Source organism: Limulus polyphemus, unplaced genomic scaffold (genome assembly GCF_000517525.1).
Source record: "Limulus polyphemus unplaced genomic scaffold, Limulus_polyphemus-2.1.2 Scaffold4164, whole genome shotgun sequence".
Lineage (NCBI taxonomy): Eukaryota > Metazoa > Arthropoda > Merostomata > Xiphosura > Limulidae > Limulus > Limulus polyphemus.
The window spans coordinates 13,961-27,735 of NW_013669774.1; the positions used below are offsets into that span (position 1 = coordinate 13,961).

The 13,775-nt window shown below is 33.5% G+C and overlaps 1 protein-coding gene across 1 annotated transcript in view; it reads left to right on the forward strand.

Annotated features, from left to right (window-relative positions):
- Window positions 1–3,399, forward strand: part of LOC106470695 — a 6,785-nt gene extending 3,386 nt beyond the window's left edge. Inside the window, exon 2 of the mRNA XM_013931258.2 lies at window positions 2,693–3,399. Within this exon, the coding sequence (XP_013786712.2) occupies window positions 2,693–2,859 (167 nt within the window). The 3' untranslated portion in view covers window positions 2,860–3,399. The remainder of the gene's footprint in view (window positions 1–2,692) is intronic.
- The last annotated feature ends 10,376 nt before the right edge of the window (window positions 3,400–13,775 follow it).

Here is a 13,775-nt window from a genome sequence, read left to right on the forward strand (position 1 = left end):
GGATCTTATCGTTTACTGTCCTTTATAATGAGGTGTAACACTGGTCAATGGATCTTATCGTTTACTGTCCTTTATAATGAGGTGTAACACTGGTCAATGGATCTTATCGTTTACTGTCCTTTATAATGAGGTGTAACACTGGTCCATGGGTCTAATCAATTACTGTCCTTCTTAATGAGGTGTAACACTGGTCAATGGGTCTAATCGATTACTATCCTTCTTAATGAGGTGTAACACTGGTCAATGGGTCTAATCAATTACTGTCCTTCTTAATGAGGTGTAACACTGGTCAATAGGTCTAATCAATTACTGTCCTTCTTAATGAGGTGTAACACTGGTCCACGCTTCAGTACCTGCTGTTTTTCTACGAAACATTTTCTCAAGTAGGTTCTGAACTTGTAACAGGTGTCTGGTAAAATTTGCATCTATAACTATTTGAAAAATTCAGATACTTGATGGAGACCAGAAGCCTGTGACCTAGCCTTTCAAACTGGCCCCTTTTAGTAGGGTTCTATAAGATTCATATCTAGGCTTTGGGAGAACAGTTCCAAGCCTATGGGTGAATCATTTCCAACTTTTGTTACTGTTATTTTGAAATTAAGCGTTTGTCATTTATGCACTGTGACAGAAACATTATCTTTATAGAACATCACATTGATCTGTTTACTTTAATAAATCATAACCTTGGTTCTTAGAGGAAATTATTTATTTAAGAGTTCTTGGTAGCTATGGGCTGGTAAGCAAATGAAAGATAAATCCAACACCCCATGCATAAAATGTGGATTGACTTATTATCCTCATGATAATACTTCACAACCAGCATAACATAATATTTGCTTCGAAACTGGATGAAGGTGCTTTCTTTACTCCGTACTGTTTGTGACCAACTGCCACGATTCTAGTAATAACAGATTATGTAAGGAAACCTCATGTACTGTTTCCACATGCAAATTATTCCGAAGTACCAGGGCCGGACGTATCCCAGTCACTAGCCTACCAGATTGTGGATCTGAGTGCTCATGGTTCGCGTCCCATTGTCTCATAAACACGCTTCGAATTTTATAGCTGTTGTGCTTTATAATAGTGACAGTCAAATCCCACTATTTGACTAGAGTAACCCAAAAGTTGGGGATGTGTGATGTTGACTGTCTCTCAGATTAAAACCAGATACTAGTGCAGATAGCCCTCGTGTAGATTTGCGTGAATATCCGAAATATTAATATTCATGAAAGAAATGGTGTCTGTCCGTTTTTGATGTTATCAAACGTTTTGTTACATGAAAGTTTTAAATTACCAGAAGAAGAATGTACCGATTTTGCGGTATAAGTTTTTCTTTTTTTTTTTCGTTTCTAAATTTCACTTTAATTGTATCACATCGGTCTCTGCGTGACTTTTCGCATGTGGCTTCATTGGACTGATTAAAGTCACTGTGACTTTGTGACAAAGATCATTTTTAACTATTAAATACAGTTCTACTCAGTGGACATTAATCACGTTTCAACAGTCTAGGCCATTCTGGACATTTCTAAGATGTTATGGATTTAATTTCCTTATATTAACTAATTGTTTTATGTACAGTATTTCATAAAGTGATCTAAGACACGTCCGACAGTCCAGATAAAATCTTCTTACATTCACGACGTTGTATCGTTATTAAATACACATAATAGTAATATTCGCATCTAATATGACAAGTAGAACAAGATCAGTGGGCCTTATAATTGTTGGTGTATTCTCCTATGAAGTGATATTGAAATAAACATGTAATATGTTCCCTAGGCTTAGAAAGGTTTAATCAGGAAAAGTAAGAAAGAACGAGTTTTCTGATTTATCTTTAAGAACGTTGAAAGACCTTCTTATGAAGAGCAGATTTAAACGACATTGAGGAAGTGGTGTTTTTTTTTTTATTTTTACTATTTTTATGTTTTGTTTTTCAAGCAGCACCTACAACGTAGATGAAATTCCATTTTCACCACCCACCGCCAACTCTTGGGCTACTCTTTTACCAACAAATAGTGGGATTGACCGTGACATTATAACGTTCCCGAAAGGGCGAATATGTTTGTTGGAACGGGTATTCGAACCCGCAACCCTCAGATTGCGAATCAAGCGCATTAACCACCTGAAAAGAACGACCGCTCCTTCGTTATACAGTGAATGTTTCAAAAGTTGATGTATTTAGACATGACGTCGATAAATTTCATAGTTATTTCAAAATGGACAGTCTGTTTCTCTTAACTCATTAATTTTACGTTTTATGATAACATCTTATGTTTAAATTCAACTCCTTAAAACTAGGGTCCTTATATTTTGATGTTTTAAACAAACAGAAAAATATTATATCGTAATAATTTAATTTTTTTTCTTCTCATTATTCTAATAATTTTAAAACTGCAATATCTATGATATTGTTATATTTAAGAATTATACAAAAAATGCTTATCTTCAATGATTAAAAAACACACATTTAGTCTATAACTGTGGCGGATGAGTGGATGGCAAGTTTTTAATCCGTAGTCAACATTCGTAATTTGTATACGACTCTAGTGAAAAATATTGGGAAAACAATCTCTAGATTGCACCGGGAAAAGCAGTAGATTTAATATAAATTAAATTGATCATTAAAGAATATTAGAATTGTATCATAAAGACAGAAACAGCAATAACTGTTTCTTTTATGTGTTGCACTTAGGAGGCACGTGGCAGGAGTTGACTTTGTTTGGAGCAAGTGATTCTCGTGGTGGACGGAGCTTTCCAGGAACGACCGAGGCAAGCACGTCTTGCACGATGGGCGTAACAGCCCCAGGTTTCAAATTTCTGGTGACAACATATCTGGTCCTGTCAGCCATCTTGGGATGATTATTTTATTTACATACCTGTACTTTTGTCGTACAGAATTTAACTTATTTTGTTATCATTAAATTGTAAGAAAGGTTTGGATACTTTTTATAGTTCAGAAATGCAACAGTTTTTTTTTCCAGATAATTCAAATTCCAACAGCCCTATGACAGCCCGTGTTAGATAACTATATATTGAATATAATTGAACTCTAAAGGTTTATATACAGATATATATTTTTTTTAAAAGCGGGTAAAACTTAGTTTCATCTTTGTTGTTTTTTCGTATGTTTTCCAAAGAATATAATGACTGTCTCTTGAATGTGTAAAACAGAATTAACAGAACATTGCAAATAACCTACCTTTTTGTATTTTTTTGTATGTAACTTAGTTTCTTAAGTTTAGAAATGTAATGTATAACTCCAGAGACTATATAAAGTGTAGAAACTATTACCTAAGTAGCTAGAGAAATTATATGGTACAATTAGGTCATGAAATTCATAAGATATATTTTAACATGAAATCATTCATAAGATATATTTTAACATGAAATCATTCATAAGATATATTTTAACATGAAATTATTCATAAGATATATTTTAACATGAAATCATTCATAAGATATATTATTTTAACGTGAAATTCATAAGATATATTTTAACATGAAATTCATAAGATATATTTTAACATGAAATTCATAAGATATATTTTAACATGAAATTTATAAGATATATATTTTAACGTGAAATTTATAAGATATATATTTTAACATGAAATTCATAAGATATATTTTAACATGAAATTCATAAGATATATTTTAACGTGAAATTCATAAGATATATTTTAACACGAAATTCATAAGATATATTTTAACATGAAATTATTCATAAGATATATTTTAACATGAAATCATTCATAAGATATATTTTAACATGAAATTATTCATAAGATATATTTTAACACGAAATTCATAAGATATATTTTAACATGAAATTATTCATAAGATATATTTTAACATGAAATTATTCATAAGATATATTTTAACATGAAATTCATAAGATATATTTTAACATGAAATTCATAAGATATGCTCTTTAACAGAATCCAACAAAAAACACGTGCATTGTTATTTCTTCAATTACATATTTGTTTGTTACCATAATCAATACATCTGTCACCTCAACATCAAAGTTCACGAGAATGGCTGGGTCAACATTAGAAAAACATTGTGATAAAATTCTATACAAAGCAATAATGATATAATTATGTACAGAAACACAGCCCTAAAGAGAGAAACAAAACACATCATATTAGGTTTTTAATAGTGTAACAAAACATTACAAAAATACTACTTATCATAATTATAATTAAAGTAATTATCATTAAATATTTTTGCGTTTTGTAAGAGGTAATATGCGAACTTATTCTAACAATAGCGACGTATTCATCGCAAAATATACTAACTTATACATATCTATATGCCCCAATAACTTTATTTTGGGTTATATAAATAATATTTGAATGTTGTTTTATGCATTAGTATTAAGTATTAGTGTTTTAATATTAAGTATGAACTGTACAAATAAAAATGTGCAACTTGTTATGACTTTACGATTTCAATATTCAAATTATGTGTTGTTTTACAGACAAACCATAATAGTTACATTTCCATTAATGTGATTTGTCTCAGTAATAATAAAAATATAATCATTTTTACTGTAATATTTGTTTTGAGTGTTTTAATAATGAAGTACGAGCACGACTTAAATCATAATGATTCCGCGAGAAACCAAAGTTTTTCTATAGACTTAATATACATTCTAAATGAAGGGATTTTTATACCTTTAGGCTTTGGTTGTTTTCCACATAAACCTTACAAAGTCCACAACATCTTCTGTAGTTTTCACTGCTTCAGAATAAATCATAAGAACTGCATAGGTTCTGACGTAATAAAAATAATGATGGTTTGTTATAAATAACACTCCACCCAAGTGTATAGGGTTAACACCAGAAATGTTTAGTTTCTAAGATGTTACTTTGCATATAAACATGCAACTTTTACCTCTTTTAACATTTTTATTTTTTAATTTGATTAATTTGTCTGTCTTTTAATATGATGCTATTATGGAAGTCTGTAACGAAACAATAACTGAGATATTTCAGAAACGTGATGATGACTAAGTTATACATTACAGGTATCTTTTAGTCAACTTATCCTTTTTTAATTTAAGATTTGTTCTTAATTAATTCTTTGTCGCAGTTTCGTTGCAATATTTCGACACTTATCATAAAATGGTGATTTTCTGAAATTGAGATCGTGGTGTAATATAACCTTCTGGACGAGCTAGATAAGGTGTGAAGATTGTTATTATTTTAGGATTGTGGTATAATATAACCTTCTGCAGGAACTAGATAAGGTGTGAAGATGTATTATTATTTTAGGACCGTGGTGTAATATAACCTTCTGAAGGAACTAGATAAGGTGTGAAGATGTATTATTATTTTAGGATCGTGGTGTAATATAACCATCTGGAAGAACTAGATAAGGTGTAAAGTTTTATTATTTTAGGATCGTGGTGTAATATAACCTTCTGGACGAGCTAGATAAGGTGTGAAGATTATTATTATTTTAGGATTGTGGTATAATATAACCTTCTACAGGAACTAGATAAGGTGTGAAGTTTTATTATTATTTTAGGATTGTGGTGTAATATAACCATCTGGAGGAACTAGAAAAGGTGTGGAGTTTTTATTATTTTAGAATCGTGGTGTAATATAACCTTCTGAAGGAACTAGATAAGGTGTGAAGATGTATCATTATTTTAGGATCGTGGTGTAATATAACCTTCTGGAGGAGCTACATACGGTGTGAAGTTTTATTATTATTTTAGGATCGTGGTGTAATATAACCATCTGCAGGAACTAGATAAGATGTGAACATTTTATTATTTTAGAATCATGGTGTAATATAACCTTCTGGAGGAACTAGATAAGGTGTGAAGTTTTATTATTATTTTCGGTTCGTGGTGTAATATAACCTTCTGGAGGAACTAGATAACGTGTGAAGTTTTATTATTATTTTAGAATCTTGGTGTAATATAACCATCTGGAGGAACTAGATAAGGTGTTAAGTTTATTATAATTTTATGATTGTGGTCTAATTAACCTTCTGGAGGAACTAGATAAGGTGTGAAGTTTTGTTATTATTTTAGGATCGTGGTGTAATATAACCATCTGGAGGAACTAGATAAGGTGTGAAGTTTTTATTATTTTAGAATCGTGGTGTAATATAACCTTCTGGAGGAACTAGATAAGGTGTGAAGTTTTATTATTATTTTAGGATCGTGGTGTAATATAACCATCTGGAGAACTAGATAAGGTGTGAAGTTTTTATTATTTTGAATCGTGGTGTAATATAACCTTCTGGAGGAACTAGATAAGGTGTGAAGTTTTATTATTGTTTTAGGATCGTGGTGTAATATAACCTTCTGGAGGAACTAGATAAGGTGTGAAGTTTTATTATTATTTTAGGATCGTGGTGTAATATAACCTTCTGGGGGAACTAGATAAGGTGTGAAGTTTTATTATTGTTTTAGGATCGTGGTGTAATATAACCTTCTGGAAGAACTAGATAAGGTGTGAAGTTTTATTATTATTTTGGGATCGTGGTGTAATATAACCATCTGGAGGAACTAGATAAGGTGTGAAGTTTTTATTATTTTAGAATCGTGGTGTAATATAACCTTCTGAGGAACTAGATAAGGTGTGAAATTTTATTATTATTTTAGGATCGTGGTGTAATATAACCATCTGGAGGAACTAGATAAGGTGTGAAGTTTTTATTATTTTGGAGTCGTGGTGTAATATAACCTTCTGGAGGAGCTACATAAGGTGTGAAGTTTTATTATCAATAGTATTTTATAACCCAAAGAACTATAAATAGTTTTGAAATGAAAGTTACCAATTACTGTCAGCCATCTTACAGTGCCACTATATAAGTGATAAAACACAAAGATAATTGATCTATTTCTATTAACTTAATATATTTGTGATTTGAAATTAGGCACGGTGGAAGGAGAGGAATTTCGAAAGTTGCTCGGTTTGGAAAGTTTTTAATATTTTCATCTACAAATATTATCCAAAAATACGGTTTTCAGCATTTTGACGTATCAGATATAATTCAATAACTTGTTATATTATCTATGTATGATTGATTTATGATTATAACAACCACTTACACATTGTATTGCCTTAACAGTTGTCACGTGGAAGATAGGATGCAGTTGGTTTCTATTCTCTGTCTCGTCTATTTGAATAAGTGCTACATTGGATCTCAAATATGCATAGTTTGATATTGAAATGTCTCCGGTATAGTGATTAAATTTTGATTTATGAAAACCTATTCGATTGAGAGATCGAGCGATTGCAATTTTAAATAATACAGTGGTTGAATACGTTATATTAAAATGATTTTGAAGCCTCACAATGTCGTTACAGTCCAAGTCACCACGTCCGGCCATGCTCTATCTGACTTAATGACAGCGTAGTTTTTCATTGCAAAAAATTATGTTGTAAATCTGTCCTATCCAAAGCATACACCGCTTTCCCAGCGGAGTTCTATATTCCATCTAATATATGAGGACGATAGATTCAACAGTCTGATCGCCAGATATCCATTGGCAACTGCATCTGGCGACTTGACTGGTATGTCTTTGTATAGAATAGCATGAATATCCATTTCAATCTCCAGCTGCTTGAGGTATGCGACGATCGAACGGATATTTCGTGAAAGCGACTTGTGTACATGTGACTTGTGTCGCTTTTCCAGACTGAGATCCTTCATTATCATGTTACCTAATGTTGTCTAGGGCACTGGGCAACTTTTGCTACTGTTCTTTGTGTTATTGGATTCTCACCTGTTACAAGATACCGCACTTTGCTTACCACGGCTAGAGTTTGACTTGTTGTAGGTCCCTTTTTGGATGGTCTTAGCGCCCCAGGGTGACACACGTTTCTTTCTTTTCCAAGGGTATTAAGCATAAGAGATATCCCGTCTTGGAAATTCTAAATCCCAATTAAAACACATCTTTATGGTCTGAATATTTTGCGTTGAAAAAGGCTGTTACATAATATTCCTGTGAGAAACTAAGTTATGTTCGCCAATTGTTAATAATATAAATATATTATGTGTTGTTGCTGGGCTTAGGACTATTCTACAGTGGGTGCCTGTGACTTGTTGGCGATAAATTCGATGATAAATGAACAGCACGCACTCCATTTGTTTTCAAAATAATATATATATATTCGAGGTAGTTAAACATATTTGCAGAAATTTCATACACTATAGAGATATAGTTATATCATAAACTCTATATAGTTCTCTTCTTGTTGTCAAAAGTCCACTTAGGCCTATTGAATTGCTTCATAATTTCAGCTAACAAGCCAAACTACTTTTCTCTATTTCTATTGCACCAGTATAATTCACTTACAATTATAGCGTGAGTTACCACAGTCGTATTCTGCTCTTTCAGTAATGAATCACAACTTCCAACAATCTTTAACTCTCTTATTATAAAAAAATACTAAACATTCATAAAATATTAACTCACAAAACAAATTAATCAATAATATCTACACTAAACAGTCTTTTATATCATTATAATTCCTAATATCAATCATTTTCGACAGTATCACACTACCTATGACACACCAATGTCATCATCTAGTTCTGATACATGAGGTTCCATCGCGTCTTTATATCAGATGCATATTCAAAACTGTTTTAACATAACGCACTCAGCCCTCTGTATAACTAAGTTAACCTAGAGTTTATAGTATTCAATAAGTTTGTAAAAAACATATTCAAAGAACTTACGCGTCTCAAGTAGACATAAATGCAAAGTTCAATTGTTTTCAGTCTCTACTTATCGGTTTTAATCTGTAACACACTGTAGTCCCTTATAGCTAGAACTCGTCATGATTTATTCGATCTTGAAGTTTTCCCATGGTACAAATATGCCTTGTATTATACAAACTGTGCGAAAGAAGGCACTGAAACGAATCATAAGCAGAGAATTCGTAACGATAACATATCAGAATTTTTAACTTTTTTTCTTCCGTTTGTAGATTTCTCAGTTTGTTTATATTTAAAGATTAAACCTCTTCTGCGAAAACAATAATATAATGCCATGATTATAAAAAAGATCCGTAAATAAAGCTACAGCATTGTATAGAGCATTAATTTTAAACGAAGATATATGTTTTCATTATGTAATTAATGCAGCCAGTAGATAGAAGTTAAAACCTAAACAGCGATATTGTTGGAATTTATATCTTTTTTATTTTCTTTTATTATTTCTTTCTGGTTTGTTTGTTTGGAATTAAGCACAAAGCTACACAATGGGCTGTCTGTGTTCTGCCCACCACGGGTATCGAAACCCGGTTTCTAGCGTTGTAAATCCGCAGATATGCCGCTGTGCCACTGGGGAGCATTTTTTTTTCTGGTTGACGCTGAAAAAGAAATAAGTGATATTTAAAATATAATATATTTAAAGTAAAGTTACGATAGAGCAACTAAAACTTAACTATTTATGTTTACAGATTGATACGAACTTTTACTTTTTTAAATGATACTTTTACTGTGTTTGAAAAAATAAGTAATATTCGCATTTTCATAGTTTTTCCATAATGTTAGAAAATGAACAATGAATGTACTATATCTCGGTCTTTTAAACTAGTAATAGGTCATTTGATTATTACTTTATTTATTAATAGAAGAATGTCAAAACAACATAAAAAGGTCTAATTATTTTAAAATGTAATATTTTAATCGTCATGTTAGTATAGTGTTCCTTTTTCTTTTTATAAACGTGTATAAACATATGTTCGTGTTCCATGTAGAATTTGCCATTTCGCAAAATGGCAGTGCAAATGTTTGTTTGTTTGTTCTGGATTTCACGCAAAGCTACACGAGGGCTAAAATCCCACTATTCGTTGGTAAAAGAGTAGCCCAAGAGTTGGCGGTGGGTGGTGATGACCAGCTGCCTTCCCTCTAGTCTTACACTGCTAAATTGGATGTAATACGGTGAGTGGCGTGAATCTTAAAATGAGTAGTTGCTTCGAGGGCTAGGAGGATTTCGTCAGTCGAGAACGATTGATGGAAGACCGTGTTTAGGGTAGAGCTGTTTTTAGGTAGTTGACAGGTAACGGGCGGGTTGGAGTTCCAAGGTCGACTCGTATTCTGCAGGTCGCGGGTTCGAATCCCCGTCACACAAATATGCTCACCTTTTCAGCCGTTGGGGCGTTATAATGTGACGGTCTATGGTGGGGTAAAGCATCAATGGAGGTGATCAGTGTACAAGGCATTAGGTGAGATTGATGAGGAGAGTGGCAGGTGAGTCTGGTTTGTTGAGATTTTTCGAAGATGGTAACTGTTCGGACTTGGTGATCTGGTGGTGGCTGGATCTGAGTTGCTTTCTTTCTTCTAGGTGTGGAGGTTTGTGTTGACTTGTCCTGTACTTTAGCATTGGTGATTGGTGCTGTCTGGTTCCTTAAAGTTGTGTGTTTTAAATAGACAGTTTGGGTTTCTTAGTTGGCGACGGGTGTTGGTTGGGAGAGGAGTGGAGTGGAGGGGGTGGTGAATCTGGGTATGGTTGAGGCTTGCGATGTGGTTTATGTCATTTTAAAATGATAGTAATCGAGAAAACAGCCGTTTATTAAGATTTAGTCAGGAGCCTGTTTGGAAGTTGTCACGATTTTTATTAAATGAGCAGTCCTGATTTTTGACTGAACAGACGAGCCTTCCCTACAGTCCTTCCTCAGTTATCACCCACCTACCAGTGACCCAGAGGATTCGACCCTGATCAGACCCCTTTCCTAAGTAACATCTGCAGACTGAGAGATTCTATGTTTCACTAAGCCTCGCCTATAACTCTGCCTCCTTATATCTTATATCTTCACGTTATATTTACATCAAATTCTTAGCATAGGATTTATAGATCCCCACCGCCCTGAAGGACCACATGTCCAAGATCAGCCATTTATTAGTGATTAGCGCTCAACCCTATATATATTATACATCGTAGTCACTTTTAATTTCACAACCAGGATAATATCATTTCCTAATCCTCGAGTGCTCAATCTTCGAGGACCCCGATCATTAATTATATATTCTAAAACAATTAATTTTAATCGAAATACCTACCAGTAATTTGAGTCACTGTACCAAAACCATGCATGCATCTCTCGCTCTTAAACGACAACGAAACCAGCCAAATGAAAACGTTGTACAAATCTTTGTATGCTATTTGCGTATATTAGAGCATCCTGAAACATGTTAGTAATATAACTCGTAAGCCTAGCCTCACAAATGAACTTCTGGTAATATTTCTATATTGAAACCCCAACCAATCAACCAGTGAATTAAAAGGAAAACAAGAATGAGTGACTTTAGACTTAAAGTAATAATTTATGAATAAGAATTAGCGAAAAGGCAAGAATAAAAGAAGAAAGGGCCAAGACATTAAGAAATTAAAAGAGATTAATTCAATTTTTGCACCTCAAACTCTGGCCAGATTTTTCTCTTCTTAGCTAGGACTGCTTCTTGATGAAGCTGAAGAAGTAACTGTAACTACATTTGGTTCTATGTTCAACTTTCCTTCTAGTTCTGGGAATGATTATGAAGACAGCAACAGCTCAACATCAAATAACGGTGACACTAACAGTTCTTTACAAACTTATCCAGCTTCATATGAGGACAACAGTTTGCAAATTGTTGTAAAGAAACTTTCCCGCAAATTTCAATAGCAAATAAAGGAAAATTCATTTAAACTTCCGAATTCAGCCAAATAGCATGTTATTTTATTAGTGAAAATTCGTCCACATGAACAATACCAAAGACATTTCCACGAATGAAGCTAAAAAGTGGCATTTCACCTCTGACAACTGTTTCAGAACTTGAAAAAAAAAAAAACAACAAGAGCGCATGCACCTTTCTGGACTCTTGTACTCACAAAGTGTGATGCAGTTTTCTGTTTTTGCGAAATCCTAGCAGCAAAGTCTGCTTGTTACATCTGGATTCCTTTCATGGAAATATGTCCATAAAACTTTAGAAGAACACGAATGTAGTGCAAAGCACGTAAAAAAGTGTGACACCCTGGACTGAGCTAGAGCGACGTCTTCAGTGTGACAAAACAATAGATAAAACTACACAAACCCTACTTGATATGTAGAGAAAACATTTGATCAGTGTCTCTGACTCAACCATGAATAACCATGTGCAAAGATTTCTAGCTAAAGAAAACTCTCATCACTAGCTCGGTCACAATGTACAAAATGGAGTTATTCCCGAAATGTGAGCAGTCATAACCGACAGCATTGTTGCAAACATAAAACGACACAAGTACTACACCATTATTCTCGATTGTCATCAAGAGCAACTGTCTATCATCATCAGGTGTGGGTGGTAGTTGTGTGTCTGTACGTGAACACTCTATGGAATTTTTTATTGCTTGTGAAGTCACCGGAGAATACCTAGCTAAAACTAATTTGCTGTTTTTACAAGAGCGCAACATTCCTTTTTTTCCAGATTGTGTAGGTTATAGATGTGATAAATATGCAAGGCCAGAACGATGGTTGAAGAGCAGAGTTTCTTCTGTTCCTTGTGGCTGTCTCTCCTTGAATCTTGCACTGTGTGATGCTTACATGTCGTCTTCTTGGGGAAGCGGGGGCTTTTTTTGGAATTCTTCAAAGATTGTATGCTATTTTTGCTGTTTCTACCAGCAGATGGGCGATTCTGAAGTCTTTTGTAGATATTTTTCTAAAAACTTTGTCGGATACTTGGTGAAAAGCAAAATTGGAAGTATTAAGGCTATACAATACCAAGAAAAGCCGCCTGTAGAAATTATGTTCAAACTAAGAGAGAGACAACCAAGAATAGAAAAGTGTATTCTAATTCAGGAAGTCTTTCTGAGGAATTGCAGTCCTTCAAATTCTTGGATTCTGTTATCATCTGGTATTACGTACTCTTTGACATTAACATTGAAAGCAAACAAATGCAAAGGAAAGAAGCTAGCAGGAAAATTCTCTGTCACACCAGAATTTCCAACCACGTACTAAATAAAAAGTGAATGGTTAGTTACTATAGTGTTGATGAACCCACTGTATATACTTAGGAGCACTTAAAAGAAAAAAACTTTTTTAGTAGCCATAGACACGGCATTAATGAAGTTAAATGAACTTTTCAGCCTAACGAATGAATACTGTAAAACTTTTGGCTTCTTGATCAACATTAAAGTCGTTGCCCGTATCGAAACAGAGTTACCTTAGAAAACATTGCGTTGATTTACAATACTGGTTACAATACTGACCTTGATGCAGTTGAATTAGAGTTTGAATTAAAGAACCTGAGTTGCATTTTACCAAACACCTTAGGTGCTTTGAGAACACTGTCATACATTTTTGAAAACAAGCCTGCAATCCTGTATCCAAACACATTCAAAGCTCTCAATATATTTTTGACAGTTCCTGTGACAGTTGCTGCCGCTGAGCGAAGATTCTTAAAATTGAATTTATAAAGACCTGCTTATAGTCCAGCATATCACAAGAAAGACTCTCTGGTCTGGCAATACTTTACGTAGAGAAAGAAATTGCAGCAAAGATATTCTATGAGAGTTACATCAAACACATGGTTGAAAAGGCAATAAAATGATCGTTTGTAATGTAGGCCAAAGTTGATTTAGTTTTACTAAAACTATTTTTGGTGCCAAACTCGCAATAGTTTATTATGTGACTTAGCTTATTAAGGTGAAAAGTTGATGTTATCAAAACTTACTCTTAATGAATTGTTTGATGTTCACCAATTCACTTAGGACAGCAGAGCATGAAACCACTGGATACACTCCAGCAAAGTTGATGTTTGGTCGGGAACTTCGGTTGCCA